General features: G+C 46.0%; 1 protein-coding gene across 4 annotated transcripts; it reads left to right on the top strand.

Moving 5' to 3' along the window:
- The first annotated feature begins 103 nt into the window (after positions 1 to 103).
- FOXM1 (forkhead box M1) lies at positions 104 to 13,032 on the top strand. Of its 4 annotated transcripts, none has more exons than XM_075900276.1 (9): positions 104 to 260; positions 2,118 to 2,714; positions 4,252 to 4,400; positions 4,620 to 4,823; positions 6,232 to 6,360; positions 8,895 to 8,939; positions 9,903 to 9,978; positions 10,499 to 10,680; positions 11,390 to 13,032. In XM_075900276.1, exons 2-9 carry the CDS (start codon positions 2,165 to 2,167, stop codon positions 12,446 to 12,448), a joined length of 2,394 nt encoding a protein of 797 aa, XP_075756391.1. In that variant the 5' UTR covers positions 104 to 260; positions 2,118 to 2,164; the 3' UTR covers positions 12,449 to 13,032. The 4 variants fall into 4 exon arrangements, with proteins under 4 accessions (XP_075756391.1, XP_075756382.1, XP_075756397.1 ...); XM_075900267.1 differs by having other exon boundaries at positions 9,900 to 9,978; XM_075900282.1 differs by lacking the exon at positions 8,895 to 8,939.
- Positions 13,033 to 18,447: the final 5,415 nt, after the last annotated feature.

Genomic DNA, 18,447 nt, shown 5'->3' with positions numbered 1-18,447 from the left:
AGGGGTCAGGCGTGTGCGAGCACCGCCGGGCGCGGGCGCTCATTGGCCACTTCCGTTGCCGGATGGAACGCTCTGGCCCCAGGCCTCATCTCCATTGGTCCCGCCCTCGCACGTGATGCCAACGGGCCGCCAGGCGCCAAATTCAAACCGGGAAACGAAACGAACTGCCTCTGTGCCCTGAGAGCTGCGGAGCCCGGCGGTGCCGGGTCCCCGCGGGGAGGCAGCGGGGCGCGCGACCCCCTGCCCCCACCGACACCGGGGTGAGAGCGGGCTGGGAGGGGCCTTGCTGCGGGAGCGGGGCCGGGGCGGGGAGACTGATAGGGGCCACTAGGAAGGGAAAGGGGGTCGGTGGGCACCGGCGGGCCATGGGGGGCAGGGCGAAGGGGTGAAAACACGGGCTGGGGGCTCTAGGAGCCGGAGAGCCTGTGGGGAGATGGATGGGGGAAGGGGCTGGGGCCAGGGGAAAGAGCAGGTGAGAATTCCCAGCGTGTGTGTGACAGCGCAGAGCTACCACCCGCAGCCAGGATGCAGCGAGGCCTTTGTCAGTGGCTGCAGGGCGTCCCGTGAAGCCGCCTCCTTCCAGAGGCCAGGGTTGGATGTGTCACTTGCCTCTATCACTTAGGAAGGGGGCTAGTTTATTTTTCTGTCAGTTTTGTTTGTACCCTTTTATGACCGTACAAATGACTAGGGTACTGCACGGATACAAAATACGGATCCATAGCTGTAAAAATGAGCAGCAGATATCCACAACCATATCTGTGGAAGCGGATATCCGAGGATAGAAAGCAGATATCTGTGGATTTGCAGGGCCCTACAAATTATCGGTTCTGAGGATGTTTTGTTACTAACAGGCTGGATTGGCTCTAAAGATGTAATAGTGTAGTCTATTAACCGATAAGCAAAAGCTTGTCTGTTAATGCTACAGACTACACGCATCCTCCCCCCCCCCTCCCCCACTCCCCAACACTTGCCAATAAATTTTTTAGCAGGCTGGCCAGTAGCCTACGTCCTGCCTTGTGCCAGATCAAGGATCTACCCCTGCTGTGGCTCTACATTTAAAGTGTATTAAGAGCCAAGTGGGCAGCTAACCTGGCTCAGTTCTGGTTCACGCCAGGTCCAGGAACTCGGACCCCTCTCCTTCCGGACAGGAGCTGCTGCCACCCAACGCTGTGGGGTGACAGGCAGCCAGTTTGTGAGGGGAGCTGTTTTTTAAACTGGCTCCCCTCACGGGCCAGCTCCTGCCTGGTACCCTACGCTGCTGTCTCTTATACACAGGCAGCAGCACAGAGTGTCAGGAGGTTCTTCTGGAGTAGGGCTGGAGCGCACTGGTTGCCAGCCCCACCCCTAGGGACTATAGAATAGTCAAGTAACCAATAAGAATTCATGAGGTTAATCGACTATTCAATTAACTGATATTTAATACCCCTAATCCGCTCCAATGATGTGAAATCCTCTCCATTTTGGTTAATTCTTAGTCTCCCATACGTTATCTGTATAATGCAAGCACTGTAGATCCACTGAAGATTTCTTGTGCAAGAGCAAAGTACCACTTGCCACAACTCCCATAAATGCAACAATTATCCTATCTCCACATCCCTATTTCTGGTTTTGTCATTGATTCCCCTAGTTCTAAACTTTAAAATTGTTTACCATCCATAAAGTCCAGATTAAGAAATTTATTCTGACATTAGATGATGGTGAATTGAGTTACACAGTGCTAAGAAAGGAAGTGCTTGGCTTCTAACAAATCTATTTCAAGCTCTGAGTTTATGGTGTTTCTATAAAACAAATATGATAACACTAACCTCACGGGTGTGATCTGAGATATTCAGTTATCATGCAATTAGTGCTCCTCATCTGTATGGAGTTTTCACAAGATGTGTATCAATAAATAAGGAGGAACCTTTCCCTTCAATGGATGTGGCATGCAATTCTTCCCTATGGGCATAGGGATTGTCCTCTAGTCACAAGACAGATGGTGAGGAATCTTCCTCTTTTAGGATTACCACTGTACCCCTCATACATCAGCTGATTTGGTACCTTGCATAGAGATAATTCATTCCATTCCTGTACGTTCCATGCTTACAGCTCCTCTTTCATGTTCTTATATTTTGCAGGGTCTGTTCTTGCAGTCTTCAATGGCGAGTGACTGTACAGATCAATCATGAGGACCAGCCCTCGCAGGCCTCTGATTCTCAAGAGACGAAAACTGTCCCTCCCAAATCGCAATTCATCCAACACCCCAGCGAGAGATGAACCAGATGGGCAAAGTAAAGGAGCCCCCAAGCATGAGCAGGTCAGAGAGGACAAATCCAGGGACAGAGTGGAGGGTAGCACCCAGAAATTCCCAGCAGGAATAAAGATCATTAATCACCCTACCATGACAAACACCCAGGTGGTAGTCATCCCTCCCGATGCTGACATTCAGAGTATCATCGAGGCTCTGACAGCCAAAGGGAAAGAATGTGGCAGCAATGGGCCCAACAAGTTCATTCTCATCAGCAGTGGGGGCAACTCACTCCCCACAGGCTCACCAGCAACTCAGCAGAAGCTCCAATCAAATGATGAGACAAGCACAGCAACAAAGGGAGCCACAGCAGCAGATTGTCAGGATGGAGAGAAGAACATTGGACAAAACCCTGGGATTATGGAAAGGCCGGTACTGTGGCATCCACAAGTCAATTCCATGGAAGGACAAGAACAGGAAGGAAACAGTACGTAGGCTGTACCCTTCTGTTGAACTCTTCAGCACAATGTGGAGTGGGTAGAGATGGGGGATTGATGCTCTGCTTGATATAGGAGAGCGCAGTGGTGAAAATGTGAAATTTCAAGCAACCCAGGTGATTAATATATTAGGTTTATATGTACGCTGATAGGTGTTCAAATCCTGAGTCCAAGTAAAAGTCAGTGATTTTAGGGCCTGGGGTTTTTCTGAGAGTTGGTAAGGTATGTTACAGGTCAGGATTTTGGTATACAGAAAGTCCCCAGCTTATGAAAGGGTTGTGTTTGAAAAGTTTGTAAGTTGGTTATTTGAAACTCAGAGTGCATTTTCCCACAGAAACAATATTCTGAATGGTGGTTAGGTGCCCAGGCTAGCCCACAAAAGCCTATGTGACCCATAATGTAGCTGAAATACTATAAATTTGCAATGAAAAATTATAGAAATAGTTTTTCATTTAACCTTGAATGCTGCTGCTTGAGGAAAGGAGGATGAGGAGTTAAGTGGAGATTTGAAAGGGAACTTCTGGGCATCCCTCAACTGTACTCCCTCCCCGGTCTCTGTGCTGGCTCCTGCAGCCATCCCCATCTGCCAGCTTTCTCTCCCCTCTCATGCTCAGTGCCTGCTCTGGCAGCCCCCATCCTCCCAGCCATTCCTCCCTTTCCTCCCCACCCCACTCCCCTACCCTCTGGGAGCTGCACCTAGCTCCCACTCACATGGAGGAGGAATGCGGAAGGAGAACTCCAGAGGAGTAAGTGCTGCTTCTCTTCAGTTGCCAGCTGCACAGTCACCCCCTATTCCTACAGAGTCCTCCGTCTAGCACTTGCGCTATTTGCTGCAACCTGTGCCTCCTGCCTGTTCCCTGAGGCTGCAGGTGCGTTTGTGTTTGCAAGTGCAGATTTTCTTAAGTCAGATATTTGTAACTTGGGAAGTGCCTATAGTGACAGAGTGGGAAGTGAGGGGGGGTCAGAACTACAAGAGAGAGGATTTTTCAGCCTGGGCCTAGAGATGTTAAAGGTTAACCAGTAAACATATACCTTACCAGCATGCTTATCTGTTGACCCCATAATGGGGGCCTGGCTGGAGGCGTGCAGGAGCAGCTGCCACAGCGAGCTGCCGGGTCCAGAGCAACCCGCACTGCCTGCAGTTAAATCATTTAACTGCTTAACTATTCTGGGCTGTTTTTACATCCCTAGCTGGGACAAAGATGTTTGGGTCATTGGCTAATAAATATCTTGTGATGTTTTTAAGCACTATTCTCAGCAGTCACTCTGGGCCAGGGCAGTTGAAGGTTCAGATCCAATTTGGGATTTTTAGGTTTGGAGCCTTTACAGCAATTGGGCTGATCTGCAGCTAAATCAGGAGCTCTGTCTAGATCTGCAAGATGCTTTTAGCATCAGATCTCCACCTTGTGTCTCTAGCTAGAGATGGGGAGCTTGAGCCCTTTTGAGGAGACCTTTCTAGGATCTCTCTCTAAGCATCTGGAATGGCAGCAGGTGAATGAGCAGGGCTCTCCATTTGTTTCCCTGCAGGCAGTGGAGAGGCAACAAGCAGCGGCTTGGATAACAGTTTGACTAACATCCAATGGCTAGGGAAGATGAGCTCCGATGGGCTGGGCCCCTGTACTGTGAAGCAAGAGATGGAGAAAGAGAACAAGACACCTGTGCAGGAGAGGATGAAGGTAAGTGGGGAGATGTGGGGCACATAAAAGAGGAAACTTCTGGAAACTGAAAACAGGACATATGGGTGAGAACACTCAAAGAGAGCCCAACTGACAAAATCTGTGTAACCTGAGCCTCTAGTTGATCTTTGCAACAGGGTCCTGAAGTTAAGAGGATCTTCCTGGGAATTTTCCTGGGCCCCTGCAAGTTTCATACTGTTATCTCCTTTTTTCTTCCAGACTGAAGAAGACTCCATTGCTCCCACTGCTACCGCCTCCTTGTGGCAGGACTCAGTATCAGAACGACCCCCTTACTCCTACATGGCCATGATTCAGTTTGCCATCAACAGCACTGAGAAGAAGCGCATGACCTTGAAGGATATTTATACCTGGATTGAGGACCATTTTCCTTATTTCAAATATGTGGCCAAGCCAGGCTGGAAGGTAACATGTTCTGCTGGGGGTGCACCTGATCCCACCCCTACGTGTGGGCAACAGTGTCTTGCAGGGGTGCTAGAACAATTTGTGTAGTGGGGGTGCTGAAAACCATTGAACCAAACTGTAAACCTCATTATAATGGAAACCACTTCCAGCCAAATTGCACAGCATCATCTCTACTTCTAGCACCTATGGAGTCTTAGGGCTTGTCTATATTTCCCACTAAATTGGCACTGCTGAGATCTATGCAGCAGTGTCAATTTAGCGGCTCTGATAAAGACAAGCTAAGTTGATGGCAGAGTGCTCTCCTCTACCTGTATCTGTGCTCCACCTCCCCAAGAAGTGGAAGACAATTCAGCAGGAGAGCATCTCCTGTTGATACAGCGCAGTGTAGACGTTGTAACTTGAACATAGGTACATCGATTTCAGTAGTACTCTCACCGAAGTAGTGTAACTTAGGTGATTTACAACATTAGCAAAGACTCTCACTAGGGCAGTTCTCAACTCTCAAGCCACCTGCGGCCCAATTAGCATACAGCTGAGCCATGGCTGTGTGGTAAAAAAAATTTCACAATTTACTGCTCTGGTCTGGCAGAGGGCAGGCGCTTCCTTAGGGGTAGACAGCCTCTGAAGGGCTGATATTGGGCTGGAGGTGGAAGAGTGGATCTGAGGGGAGAGAGGGACCTCTGGGAACTTGGCATTTGCCCCAAGTTTTATGTGGAACACTGCTCCTAGACCCTCTTCTCGGATCCTGGCTGTCTGGCCCTGTAGGTTGGGATCCGAGTCCCGGCTCCTGCCTGGCCAAGAGGGTTGGTGTCCGCACCTGAGGCTGCCAAGCCCCGCAACACTAGGATTTGGGGATCATACTGCACAGCCTGCTCCCAGGGCTCCTGGCCCTGGCCCACTGAGAAAAAGCAATGGATATAGGTGACTGTAGGTAGTTTTAGGGTGCGGGGCTATGGTTCTCAACCTACAACCCACATAATATGTTATGGGCCACTTATGTGGGCCACAATAATTAATAGATTGAGAACCACTGTTCTAGGGGGATACTTGGGTGGAGAATTGCTTTTCATTTGCATCCAAAGGAACAAGCAACCTGTGAAACAGGAAGGAAAATAGTTTGAAACTAAGGGCCCCCCTCAATTCCTGATGTTCCCTTTTCCATTCCAAACACCTCAGCATACTCTCTTGACTTCCTTCAGGCAGGGCAGAGGGCTCACTGGTTACTGGACTGGCATCTGAAGTATCTTTGATGCACTATGCAGCTTTAATGATAGGGATATATCTGGGTACCGGGTGAGAATGCAGGACCGTGGTCTGCCAGGGGGAACTTTCCCTGTCTGGTTTGTAGTGTCAGGTCCTGCATTTGCTTGGTTTTTCAAAAACATTAAGGTTTTTCCTCTCCACCCAGAACTCAATTCGACACAATCTATCCCTTCATGATATGTTTGTACGGGAGACGTCTGCCAATGGTAAGATCTCCTTCTGGACCATCCATCCTGAGGCAAACCGCTATCTGACACTGGACCAAGTGTTCAAGGTGAGTGGCTCCTGGGAAGGAAAACAGGTAGTCTTCCCAAATCTTGAACGTCAGGACCTCTGACAGCACTTGATTTCAACAGAGGGATGAAGTCCCCTTGGCATGTGGCTTCCGTTCTCTATGGCTACATCTAGACTGCATCCCTCTGCCAACAGAGGGATGTAGATTAGGCACTGCAAAAGTGCAAATGAGCCCAGGATTTAAATATCCCGGGCTTAATTTGCATACTCACGTTCGGATGCTGTGTCGATCATACGCCCTTTCAAAAGTGAAAGTAAAGTCAAGCCGTGGCTCTGCCGACAACGGGAAGCTGAAAAAGCTCCCCGCTGTCAGCAGAGCCACGGGTAGACTTTACTTTCACTTTCGAAAAGGCGTGTGATTGACACAGTGCCTGAATGTGAGTATGCAAATTAAGCCTAGGATATTTAAATCACGGGCTCATTTTTGCACTTTCGCAGTGCCAAATCTACATTCCCTCTGCCGGCAGAGGGGTGTAGTTTAGACACCCTAGATGTTGGACTAAGTCACTGTTAACTTTAATAATGGCAGGTTTTCTGTTTGAAGTGGAAAGTAACATGAAGGGCTAGAGCAACTTTGAGGCGAAAGGACTCTCCAGGTGCTGTGTAGCAATGTGATTACTGAAAGAAGGACGCTAAGCTTTCAACTAGGCCTGTTGAGTAATTGCAGTTAACTCATACGATAAATTAAAAAACATTAATCATGATTAATCAGGTTTTTATTTAAAATACAACACAGAATATAACTGCACAGTGATCACTATATTTTATTACAAATATTTGCATTACATAAATGATAAACAAAAGAAATTGTATTTTTTCAGTTCAACTTATAAAAAGTACTGTCGTGCAAACTCTTCTGTGAAAGTGCAACTTACAAATCTGGATTTTATTTTTTTTGGTTACATAACTGAACTCAAAACCAAAATAATGTAAATATTTAGCGCCTACAAGTCCACTCAGTCCTCTTTCTTGTTCAGCTAATCACTTGGAGAACCGAGGTTGTTTACATTATGTGAGATAATGCTGCCTGCTTCTTATTTATAGTGTCCCCTTAAAGTGAGAACAGCTGTTTACATGGCACTTTTGTAGCTCTCATTGCAAGGCAATTATGTGCCAGATATGCTAAACATTTGTATGCCCCTTCATACTCTGGCCACTATGTCAGGGCATACTTCAAGCTGATGATTTTTGATTAAAAAAATGCATTAATTACATTTTACTGAATTCCTTGGGGGGAAATAGTAGGTCTCCTGCTCCATTTTACCTGTATTCTGCCTTACATTATGAGCCAGTACATGCTCGTTCTAAGAACACTTTCACTGCAGATTTGACAAAACACAATGAAGATTCCTAGGTGAGATTTCTAAAGATAGCTGCAACACTTGACCCAAGATTTAAGAATCTGACATGCCTTCCAAAATCTTAGAGGAAGGAGTTGTGGAACATTCTTTCAGAAGTCTTAAAAGAATAACATTCTGATTCAGAAACTACAGAACCCAAACCACCAAAAGAAAATCAACCTTTTGCTGGTGGCATCTGACTAAAATGATGAAAATAAACATGTCTTGTTCCACACTATTTTTGATCATTGCCAAGAAGAACCCATCATCAGCATGGATGCATGTCCTCTGGAATGGCGGTTGAAACATGAAGGGACATATGAATCCTTCACACATCTGTCACAAAAATATTTTGCAATGCCAACTACAACAGTGCCACATCAATGCCTGTTCTCACTTTCAGGTGACATTGTATATGAGAGACAGCGTTATCTACTGCAAATGCAAACAAATGTTGAGCAATTGGCTGAACAAGAAGTAGGACTTGAGGGCTCTAAGTTTTTCACTATATTATTTTTGAATGCAGTTATTTTTGTGCACATTAGTCAGTTCTACTTTCAGATTAAGATATTGCACTACAGCACTTGTAATGGGGGAATTGAAAAATACAATTTATTTTGTTTATTTTATGGTGTAAATATTTGTAACTAAATAAATATAAAGGAGTACTATACAATTTGTGTTCTGTCTTATAATTTAAATAAATATATTTGAAAATATAGAAAACATCCACAAATATTTAAACAAATGGCATTGTTTAACAGTGAGATTAATCACCATGAAGTTTTGTAATTGCTTGACAGTCCTACTTTCAACTAGCCACTTCCCAAAGGCCTGATGGAAATTCGCATGGCAGCTAATGGAAAGACTCCTGTTGACTTAAATGAGAGTTTGGTTGGGCCTTTCATGTACTGCAAGGTTGTGTTTAACCTGTCGGGGGCTATTAAAAGGATTCTCTCTGTGAAAGGAATGGAGACCTTCTCCTGTGGCAGTGATTGTCAGAGCAGGCAGGCTGGACGCTTTCTATGATCTATCCTTGGTGGGTGGGCATGTTCAATAGCTGGCTGCTCTGACTTAAGAATTTTGTGCAAGGGTTAATGTCCCATATTTTTTTTCCCCTTTGGTTGGTAACGCCCTGTTATTTTTCTCCCCTCTGATGCCTTGCTGCCACCAGCCACAGGATGCGGGGTCACCAACGTCGCCTGAGTACTCTGAATCAGTAAGACTTTCCCTCTGGCTCGGGGCTTGGGCTGCTTTTCCTTTTGCCAGTCATTGCAGAAAGGATGCTTGGGGAAGGGAAATGAGTCACTGTAATTGCCAGTCCATTAGCTCCTTGCACACCTTTCTTGGGGAAGGAGACATGATACAATGGAGGGCCAAGTTTCTAACTGCTGCAGAAAATACACTAGCTGTTGGAAGACGGGATAATGACAGATGGGTATTTGCAACCCACATAATAGCTGCATGCACATATTTATAGGTGCAGTGAGGTACCAGCACCTGAATATTGGCCTGAAATGTGTCTCCAGAGAACAAATCCAGCCAGAAGTTTCATGTACAACCTTGCCTGGCAGCAGCTCTTCTTCTGGACAGTAGTTTGAGGAAGGGCAAATTCTCTGTGCACTACTTTCTTTCCCCTAGAACATGGCAACACCATGACTTTTGGCAGGATGGAAGCTGATGCTGCCTTTTTCACCTCCAACAGTGTAGTGCTAACAGGTGTGCAAACAGCTAGCCAGACTTGCCTCCATTTCCTTTCCAACCCCATCCCTCTTTCCACTTGCTTAGATCTTCAGTTCCTTTTTTTCCTCTGCTGGTCCTCTGTTGAGCATTTTTGGCTTTGGCTTGTACAAAAGACAATACATGCTATAAAGCTGTACTGTTCACTTTTCCTCAGGCAGTGAGGACACCAAAATCAGATCATTTCTTCTGAAGCAGAGACCTCAGCTAGAGAAGCTCCAACATGTCAGCTCAGCCTCTACAAGGCTTGGGTGGCAGCTGGCAGAGGGATGGCATGAGCATGCAATGGCAGGTGGCACTCATACGCAATTTTTCTGTTGTCAGTAGCTCAGCAAAGGTCTCTGGATCCAGGTTCCTAAGCGAAGCAATCAGAGATGAGTTCTTCTCTTTAACTCTTTTCCCTCCCCCCCCCCTCTTTCTTATCCCATAATGACCATAGCAGCAAAAACGACACATTGCAGAACTCCAGAAGAACACAGGGGGCAACAGCAACAACAAAACTGAGCCGCAGAATGCACGTGAGTGTGTGCATCTGTCTCGGACAGAGAGAGAGCCAGTCCCCTAACCAGGGTGATGGGCGCTTGATCCTGTACTGCCATTTCCAGTCCATAGGAAAAGAAATGGAAATTGCTGTCCAGCTTTGCCTGCTTGCAGGCTTGCCACGGCCGCTCCTGTTTGACAGGTTTGGAGCTGAGGGCAGGGCTGCTGCACCTGAGAGAGAAGACATCTCGGGGGGGAAAACTTGATACAGGCATTCAAAGGGAGCAGGAGCTGAGCTCTGTTGGGAGCAGTATCCCAACCTAAGACACCTTAGTTGGGGGGTTTGTTCACCTGTGCTCTGGGGGTTCTGCTGGGTTTCAGCTCAGGACATGCATCCCCATAACTATGCAGAAAAGGCAAGGAAGCATGAACCCTTTGTTATTTTGGGAATGGTTCAGGCTTCTCAGCTCGTGGCGGTCTAGTGCCTGGGGTGCGAGGGAGGAGGTGAAGAGACTCCCCGAAGCAGGACTCTAGCTTATCCATTCTCTTCCCTTCCAGGCCGAAAGATGAAACCTTTGCTTCCTCGTGTCAGCTCCTACCTCGTTCCAATCCAGTTCCCTGTGAGTCAGTCTCTCATCCTCCAGTCCTCCCTGAAGGTACCTCAGCCTATGGCCCAGGGAGCCTCCCTCAGTGGCTCAGAGGCTATCCGGAGCAGTAAACGTGTACGCATTGCTCCAAAGGTCAGTGTTTCTGCTAGCCATGGGCTTCTGTGGTGCAGTCTCCCCTGATCTGCACACGGTGTTCTTGCCTACCCTCCGTACTGTTATCACAAATGTTCATTCTTGCCGCTGGGGGAATTGGAGCTGGCTGGCGCTTGGCTGCCCCTGCCTTCCATCCCCCATTCCTAAGACGACTGTGCTTTGCTCTAATTGCCTTATCATGGGTTGACTGTTTTTTAGTCTACACAGGGATTCTTCTCTCACAGTGTGAACCGACTCTCTAGTGAATCAGAGTTGGGAGCAGAGTGGATTCGTTCCTTTTTTCAAGCTTTCATTCAGTTCCGAATTGAACCAGCTTGCGCGCTCAACGCATTTTTGGTCTCCCTTTGCATTTTGAACAGTGTGATTTTTGCCTCTTTCAGAAGCACTTAGCTCTCCTTACTACCTGCACCCTCCATTCACAACACTCCTTGGGTTCAGAGTGCCCCTCCGGCAGTACTGCTCTCTAGGGTCGCCATCTGTTGGTGCTGTGCTAAGTTCCTTCCCATCTGTTCTGCTAGCTCTTCTCTCTCTAATCCTGTTATTGCTACTGACTTCAGTGATGTGCATTCTTTTCCTTCACTCTTCCTGTGCCCAAAACCCTACTGCCCCTCTCCTTCCTGCTATCTTTCCTGCCCTATGATTTACTCACTGCAACGTGTCTAACCTCATTTCTATGCTTTCTGTGTAGGTGTTGCCATCCATTGACGAGCCATCCTCATTGTTGCCTGCGGAGCCCATGAAGGAGGAGAGTCACTGTGAGGAAGGGCTGTCCCCATTTGCTCCAACCCAATCTGTCAAGGAGAACGCCCAGCTTGGTGGCATACCAACCTCTTTCCCTGCAGCTCTGTGTATAAAGGAGGAAAAGGAGGACTCCTATCCTGATAAATGGCTGTCCTCATTCCCCCCAGCCTTGTCTATAAAAGAAGAAGTGGCACAGTCTGATGAAGAGCCAGGCCTGTTGCTCCCAGTGCCATGTGTGAAGCAGAAGAAACACTTCACCATGCTGAAGTCCCCACCGCGGGGCGTATCTGACACAGTGATTATAAAGAGGCGGGAAATGGGCAGGTCCAGAAGGAAACAGCACCTAGTGCTGCCTTGCTCAGAAGAGCCAGTCCTGGTTATGCCAGAGAGCACTGGCTCTGACTCCTTCAGGCTGACGTCTGACCTTTCCTTACTGTGGGAAACCCAATCTCTGGAGCTCAGCTGCTCCCAGGAGGAGGGTGGCCCCTTTAAAACACCAGTCAAGGAGATGTTCTGCAAGCTGCCAGTTTCATCTACCCCCAGCAAAGCTGTAACTGTTACTCCACCAATGGGGGGTGCTGACTCTTGGAGACTTGCACCTGTTGCTAAGGAAAACAGCGAGTTGGACTTCAGCCCCGTGAGAATCCCTCAGGTACCATTCACACCCCTCCAAGAGAACTTGGATTTGCTGGGCTTCAACGGCACTCCCCTTAAAAATCCTTTGTTTGACTCCCCTCAACAACTTCTCCAAACAGAGTCCAATGACATGGTTTCCGGGCCCCTAACAAGCTCTCCTGCTTCTACTCCTGAGTTCACCAAGCAATCCTCCCCAGAACTGCCAGTCTCTGGCCTTCCTGAGAATCAGTCTCTCATGGAGGGTCTGGTCCTGGACACTATGAACAACAGCCTGAGTAAAATCCTACTGGATATCAGCTTTTCTGGCCTGGAGGATGATATCCTGGGACCAGAGATGAGTTGGTCTCAGTTTATTCCTGAACTGAGATAGGCTGTGTTTGGCTTGTTCCTAAGCTGTAATGGAAACTGGGTTCTACTGAGACTTGCTCAGATGGTTATGCAGGGGCCCATCATGTGGTTTTGACTTATTTCCATTGGAAATACTGGGCTGTACTGAGATCTGCTTGGCTGGAAAACAGACAGGCCCATTGGCTGCTATGAGCTCATTTATGAGCTGCAATAAATATTAGTTGGGGACAGGCCAAAACCTATTGGTTGGTCTTGCCTCAGGTCTGTGTTAGTGGAAAATCAGAGTCCCTTGTGAAAAGGTTACAGAGAATGTCTCCCGATGGATGCTGAATCCTGTCATCGAAGGGGTTGGAAGAGATGGACATAGGCCCTTCCAAAGTACAGCTACTGGAGGGAGAAAAATTCCTAGCCTTTCCTGGCTCTGTCCTCAACAACTCCCTCATACAATTCCCTTCCTCTCACTTTGCTTCATTTTCCTTAGGTGTCTTGCCTGTAGGGTTCATGACTGTAAATACTGTACATTCCTTAAATTAGCTTTTAATTATAAATGTCACTTTATTCTTTTAGACTTTTTATGGGAATAAAAATGGGTGGTAAAGGGCATGATTTGAAGCATTGTCCCTGTTTCTTCCCCCTGAACCAGGTTGAATGCCTTAGAGGCCATTGGTCTTCCTTTCACTTCAGAAACACGTTGACATGGGGCATGCTGAATGTTGTTGGGGTAGAGACTGAAACATCCCTCTGCATGTGTCTGTCTCTTCCAACTGCAATGTAACAGCTTTTTATGCTACAGTCCTACTTAACCCCTTTGCTTGGGTTTTGTCTCACAGCAATGTCATCCAGGTTGTGGTGGTAAAGAGCAGTTGCTCTGAAATCTAGGTCTCTTCTTGGGTGCCACTCACCAGCTCCCTGACACTGTACACTTGGAGACCTAGCTGCATTTATTGCTGCAGCTCAGACTGACATTTAGCCAAATGCTTCAAGCTGCTCTAATCAGTCCCACCAATTCAAGAGGCTGAGAGGACTTGTAAGATGAATGTTAAAATCTTCACTTAAAAATATGGAGTCTCTTGAAACTCACTTGTGTATCTTCCATTGCCGTGTGTAATAGGTGTGAGTCCTCTGGAGTTTATGTAATAACAAGGAAAGTGCCCTGGAAGGGGTTTAGATGACACCTCTGTTCAAAAACAAAATAAGACACAAAAGTACCTCAACCAAACTGTTTCTATTTCCTGTCTCCTAACTGGGGGTTGTATTGCTGGGCCACATGCTGCCAGTGCTCAAGGGGCAGAATCAGCATGGTTATTCTAACTTTCTTGGTGTACCAACTTTTTAACAATTCACTCAAGGTAGACAATGCTATGTCTATTTCTCTTGCCTGCTATTCATGCTCTAGCACTGTGACTCAGTTTTGGAAGCAAGTCTCTAGACTAATTTTGGTGGTATATGAGGTGGAAAAAATTTGGGGGGAGGGTGGGGGAATGAGTTGGGTTACACCCTGTCAATGTTTGAGAAAACCTTAGAGTTATGGAAGACTCCTGGAATCTGTTCTGCTAGCTGTTCAGAGCTAAAGACCCTGACAGTAAGTTGATGCTCCTAGCATTTGTCCTCCTCAGCTGTGAGAACATAAGGATCATGGTTTCATACAGTCACCATTCAACTTCTCCCTATTTTAAATACTACTTAGCTTTGGGGTTCAGCAGAAGTAAAACATAAGTTGTTTAAAAACAAAAAAGAGGGGTGGAATGGAATAAAAGAAACAAACAAGGCTGAAAGGAAAGAAGCAAAGAGACTAGAAAGAGGGGAGATGGTGGCAACAGTGTCCACCCATGGTGCAAGTTGACTGCCCACCAGTGTATCACAAGCAGGAGCTTGAGAAAAAGACTAGCAGACATTTGACGAGCACCAAACCCCTGTCTGGAATTCTAATCAAAGCATGTTAAACAAAAAACTAATACTGGATTAGAACCTTGCTCCAGTACATTCTCTCTGATGGGATAGTACCAGATATTTAGAGGAAAGTGCAACAGTCTCCACACTAGAAAATTAATAATATATCCACAGGAGAAGCACTCTTATATAATTAGGTGTTATCAGTAAGAATGTCTAATCAATGATATCTTGTGTCACTGCGTTCCAGAAACTAACGCATCCAGGGGGTGGAGGAGGATAGCCTGTTGTAATTTTAATTTGTTTCTGTTTAATATTGTGTTTGATATCCTTCCACCATCTTCCCCCTATATTCCTGAAATCTAATTTTGCAGATAGAGTTGCAATGGTCTTGTCAAAGTGGAATAATACAAAGAAAAGCTTAGATTGGACTGTAAAGCCTCACTATTTAGCACTGGCCTTTGCATTTAAAGGGACACAAATCTCAGTGATTTCTAACAATACTTGGTAATATTCCTTAGTAATACACAGGCTGATGCTAGCCAGTGGGGCTTTGTGGTCCAGTCCAATAGTCCCTCTAATCTTTTTAGACCGAGTGCAGATTCTTTCCATCCATGTGCAGAATACAATTTTTGTGTGCATAGAGACATGTGCAAATGTGCACTACCAGTGGAAGCAAAGAATTCTGCTCATCAGCTGGGTGGCATTTGAATCTCTTCTGAGTGGTTGCACTGGTTCAGTCTAAGATTTCCCTAGCACAATTCCACCTTCATAACAACATTTTCCCATCCCCTTGTTTTATTGGTAAGGAGATAAAACCCTTGCAGCTTGGTCAGATACCATTCTTAGAATTTTGCCTCTGCCTTCAGTGAATAGAATGCTGAATATAATCCAGTCCTACTCATATTCATTAGTGCAGAGGGGTATTCCATTAGGAAAATTATGGGAAGTAACTATTAAAGATATTGGGTCCCATGTTGTCTGTGCCCTTGGGACTAATACAGGATTGTTTCCTTAGTTGTGGTTTCCGTATGTAGCTTCCATCATTTTCATGGGGAAAGTCAGTGGACAGGAAAATAGGGCATTTGTCTGATTATATTATCTCCTTGTACCACATTAAATAAATCCTCTCTCCTAGTATTCATAGAGAAGCCCTACCACCATGACCTTTGATTTTATAAAACTAAGATGTATGGGGTCTCCCAGCCTGCTAAGTATATCTTCCCTGTCTTTAGAAAACATCCTACACAAGTTTTGGGTGTCCCTCCTCCTCTTGAGATTTAAAAATCCATATTTACCTATATACCTTTTCAAAAATTGCAGTTAAGTTCTTTCATGCTTCTCTCTTAGTGGTCATTTGCCTAAGACCCATGTATATGGGTCATTCCTCAGATGTCACTTCCTAACTACATAATCACATTTGCTGTTGGTTTCTCACTCCTACATCTGTGCTGTGCAGAATAGAATATGCCAAGCGTGGTCATATTGTTATCCACCCTCACTCTATGATGTGATGTCTCTACAAATATAGCCTAAAAGCGTATCTGATTTTATGGTCTCTTTTGGCACAAACAAAAGAGGAATTATGCAAGGTGAAACAGCTTCTGTTCACTAATGTACATTCAAATACAGCCTCTCCGCGAGTTACAAACCAAATACTTGGCCGTAACTCGATCTGTTCGTAACTCGGACCCCATTGAGTTACATAGCGACCGCGCTGTTCATAAGTGCGCGTCGCATTCGTAACTCTGGGACCGCCTTTATGACTACTCCATGGGAGCTATGGTCGTAAATGCAAACGGTTGTAACTCGACCGTTTGCAAGTCGGGGACCGGCTGTAGAAAATTCAGAAATGAAAAGAGGGTACAATCAGATCCAACTGGTTTGGGAATGAAAAATGCAACTTCACTATTCAGTTCACATTGAAATACTAAAACTGGTTCTCCAGCTATTTACCATTGTAACCCACAAAGTGTTTTCTGGGTGGCAGGTTGAGAACCACAGTGCTCCCCTATCTAACCCCACTCAACCTCTATGCCTAGTGCCCTCTGCCCTGAGACTGCTCCACAAAGTGGGGCCAGGAGGAGGCAGAGCAAAGTACCAGGCAGGTGGCAGGGACCCAGACCCCGCTATGCAGGGTGAGCAGGAATCCTGACCCTGCTGCATGAGGCCAGGTGGCAGCACCAACCCTGACCCTGCCAGGCCAGGTGTCAGCCAGCACACCAGAGCCCACTAGGGCAAATAACAGCACTTACTCCAACCTTGTTGGGCCAAGGGGCAGCCAGCACCCTGGAATCTGACCCTGATGTGCAGGGCTTGGGGCTAGCCAGCAGCCAGGACCTCAGAGTCTCACACATGGGCCCAGGGGGTATCCTGAAGCCTGGGCAGAAGCCTGAACTCCGACTCCTCCATGTGGGGCCAGGGTCAGCCAGGTGCCCAAAGCCTGCTGAGTGAGGCTAGACAGCAGCCAGCAATCTGGACTCTACTGAACAGAGCTGGGCAGCAGCCAGGAGCCTGACATGCACAAGGGCAGCCATGACCGGGCCCTAAGCCTTTAGCATACAGCTGAGCTGTGTGCTTAATGGGTTGCACATGGCTCGCAGGTTGAGAACCACTGTGCTGATGGATCTAAGTAGAAAGGCACAAGAAACCTAAAAGTGGGATTTTCAAAAGCAATGAAGTGTTTGCCTAAAGGGAGTTTCGCCATTAACTTCAATGGTATGGGCAGCAAAGAGCTAAACACATGACAAGCCTGCCAGAGAACTGTACTCTAATGAATTGAGCATGTGTCTGAGAGACAGCAGACTTGAGTTTTATTCTCACTTACTTTCCCCTGTCGATGCTCAGACTAGCTCTGCCAAGGATTAAATAAATTAATTGCAATTAATCACACAATTAAATGTGTGTGATTAATCACATTAAGCAATAATAGAATACCCTTTATTTAAATATTTTTGGATGTTTTCTACATTTTCAAATATAGTGATTTCCGTTACAACACAAAATACAAAGTATACAGAGTGCTCACTTTATATTTATTACAAATATTTGTTCTTTAAAAACAAAATAAATAGTATTTTAAAATCATTTCATACAAGTACTGTAATGCAATCTCTTTACCATAAAAGTTGAACTTAAAATAATAGAATTATGTACAAAAATAACTTTTATATTTTAATACAATGTAAAACTTTAGTGCCTACAAGTTGACTCAGTCTTACTTCTTGTTCAGCCAATTGCTCAAACAAGTTTGCATTTGTCTGAGATAATTCTGCCCGTTTCCTGTATACATTGTCACCTGAAAGACAGAACAGGCATTTATGTGGCACTGCCAATGTCACAAGATGTTTATGTGCCAGATACCTTTCATGCTTCAACCACCATTCCAGAGGACATGCATCCATGCTAATGACAGGTTCTGCTCAATAATGATCCAATGAAATGCAGACTGCCACATGTTCATTTTCATCATCTTAATCAGATGCCACTAGCAGAAGGCTGATTTCTTTTTTTGGTGGTTGGGTTCTGTAGTTGCCACAACAGAGTGCTGCTTTTTTAAGACTTCTGAAAGCATACTCCATACTTTGTCCCTCTCAGATTTTGGAAGGTACTTCAGATTCTTAAACTTTGGGTCGAGTGCTGTAGGTCTCTTTAGAAATCTCAGATGGGTGCCTTCTTTGTGTTTTCTCAAATCTGCAGCGAAAGTGTTCTTAAAAAGAACAAGTGCTAGGTCATCATCTGAGACTGCTATACAATTAAATATATGGCAGAATGTGGATAAAACAGAGCAGGAGACATACTATTCTCCCCAAGGAGTTCAGTCACTAACACATTAGTTTTTAAACAAGTATCTTCAGCATGGAAGCACATTTTCTGGAATGGTGGCTGAAACATGAAGGGGCATACAATGTTTAGCATATCTGGCACGTAAGTGCTTTCAGTGTTGGCTACAAAAGTGCCACATGAAGCCTGTTTGCACTCACAGCTGTAAATAAGAAGCGGGCAGCATTATCTCCCATAAAGACAGGCCCGCCAACATGGGGGGGGGGGGAATAAAGGGGGGCAGTTGCCCCAGTGCCTGGCAATTCAAAGGGATCCAGGGCTTCCCACCATCGCTGCTCCTAATGTATC

The sequence above is a fragment of the Pelodiscus sinensis genome, chromosome 1, assembly GCF_049634645.1.
Source record: "Pelodiscus sinensis isolate JC-2024 chromosome 1, ASM4963464v1, whole genome shotgun sequence".
Taxonomy (NCBI): Eukaryota; Metazoa; Chordata; order Testudines; family Trionychidae; genus Pelodiscus; species Pelodiscus sinensis.
The sequence above is the reverse complement of the archived record's forward strand: the minus strand, read 5'-3'. Positions and strand labels throughout refer to the sequence as shown.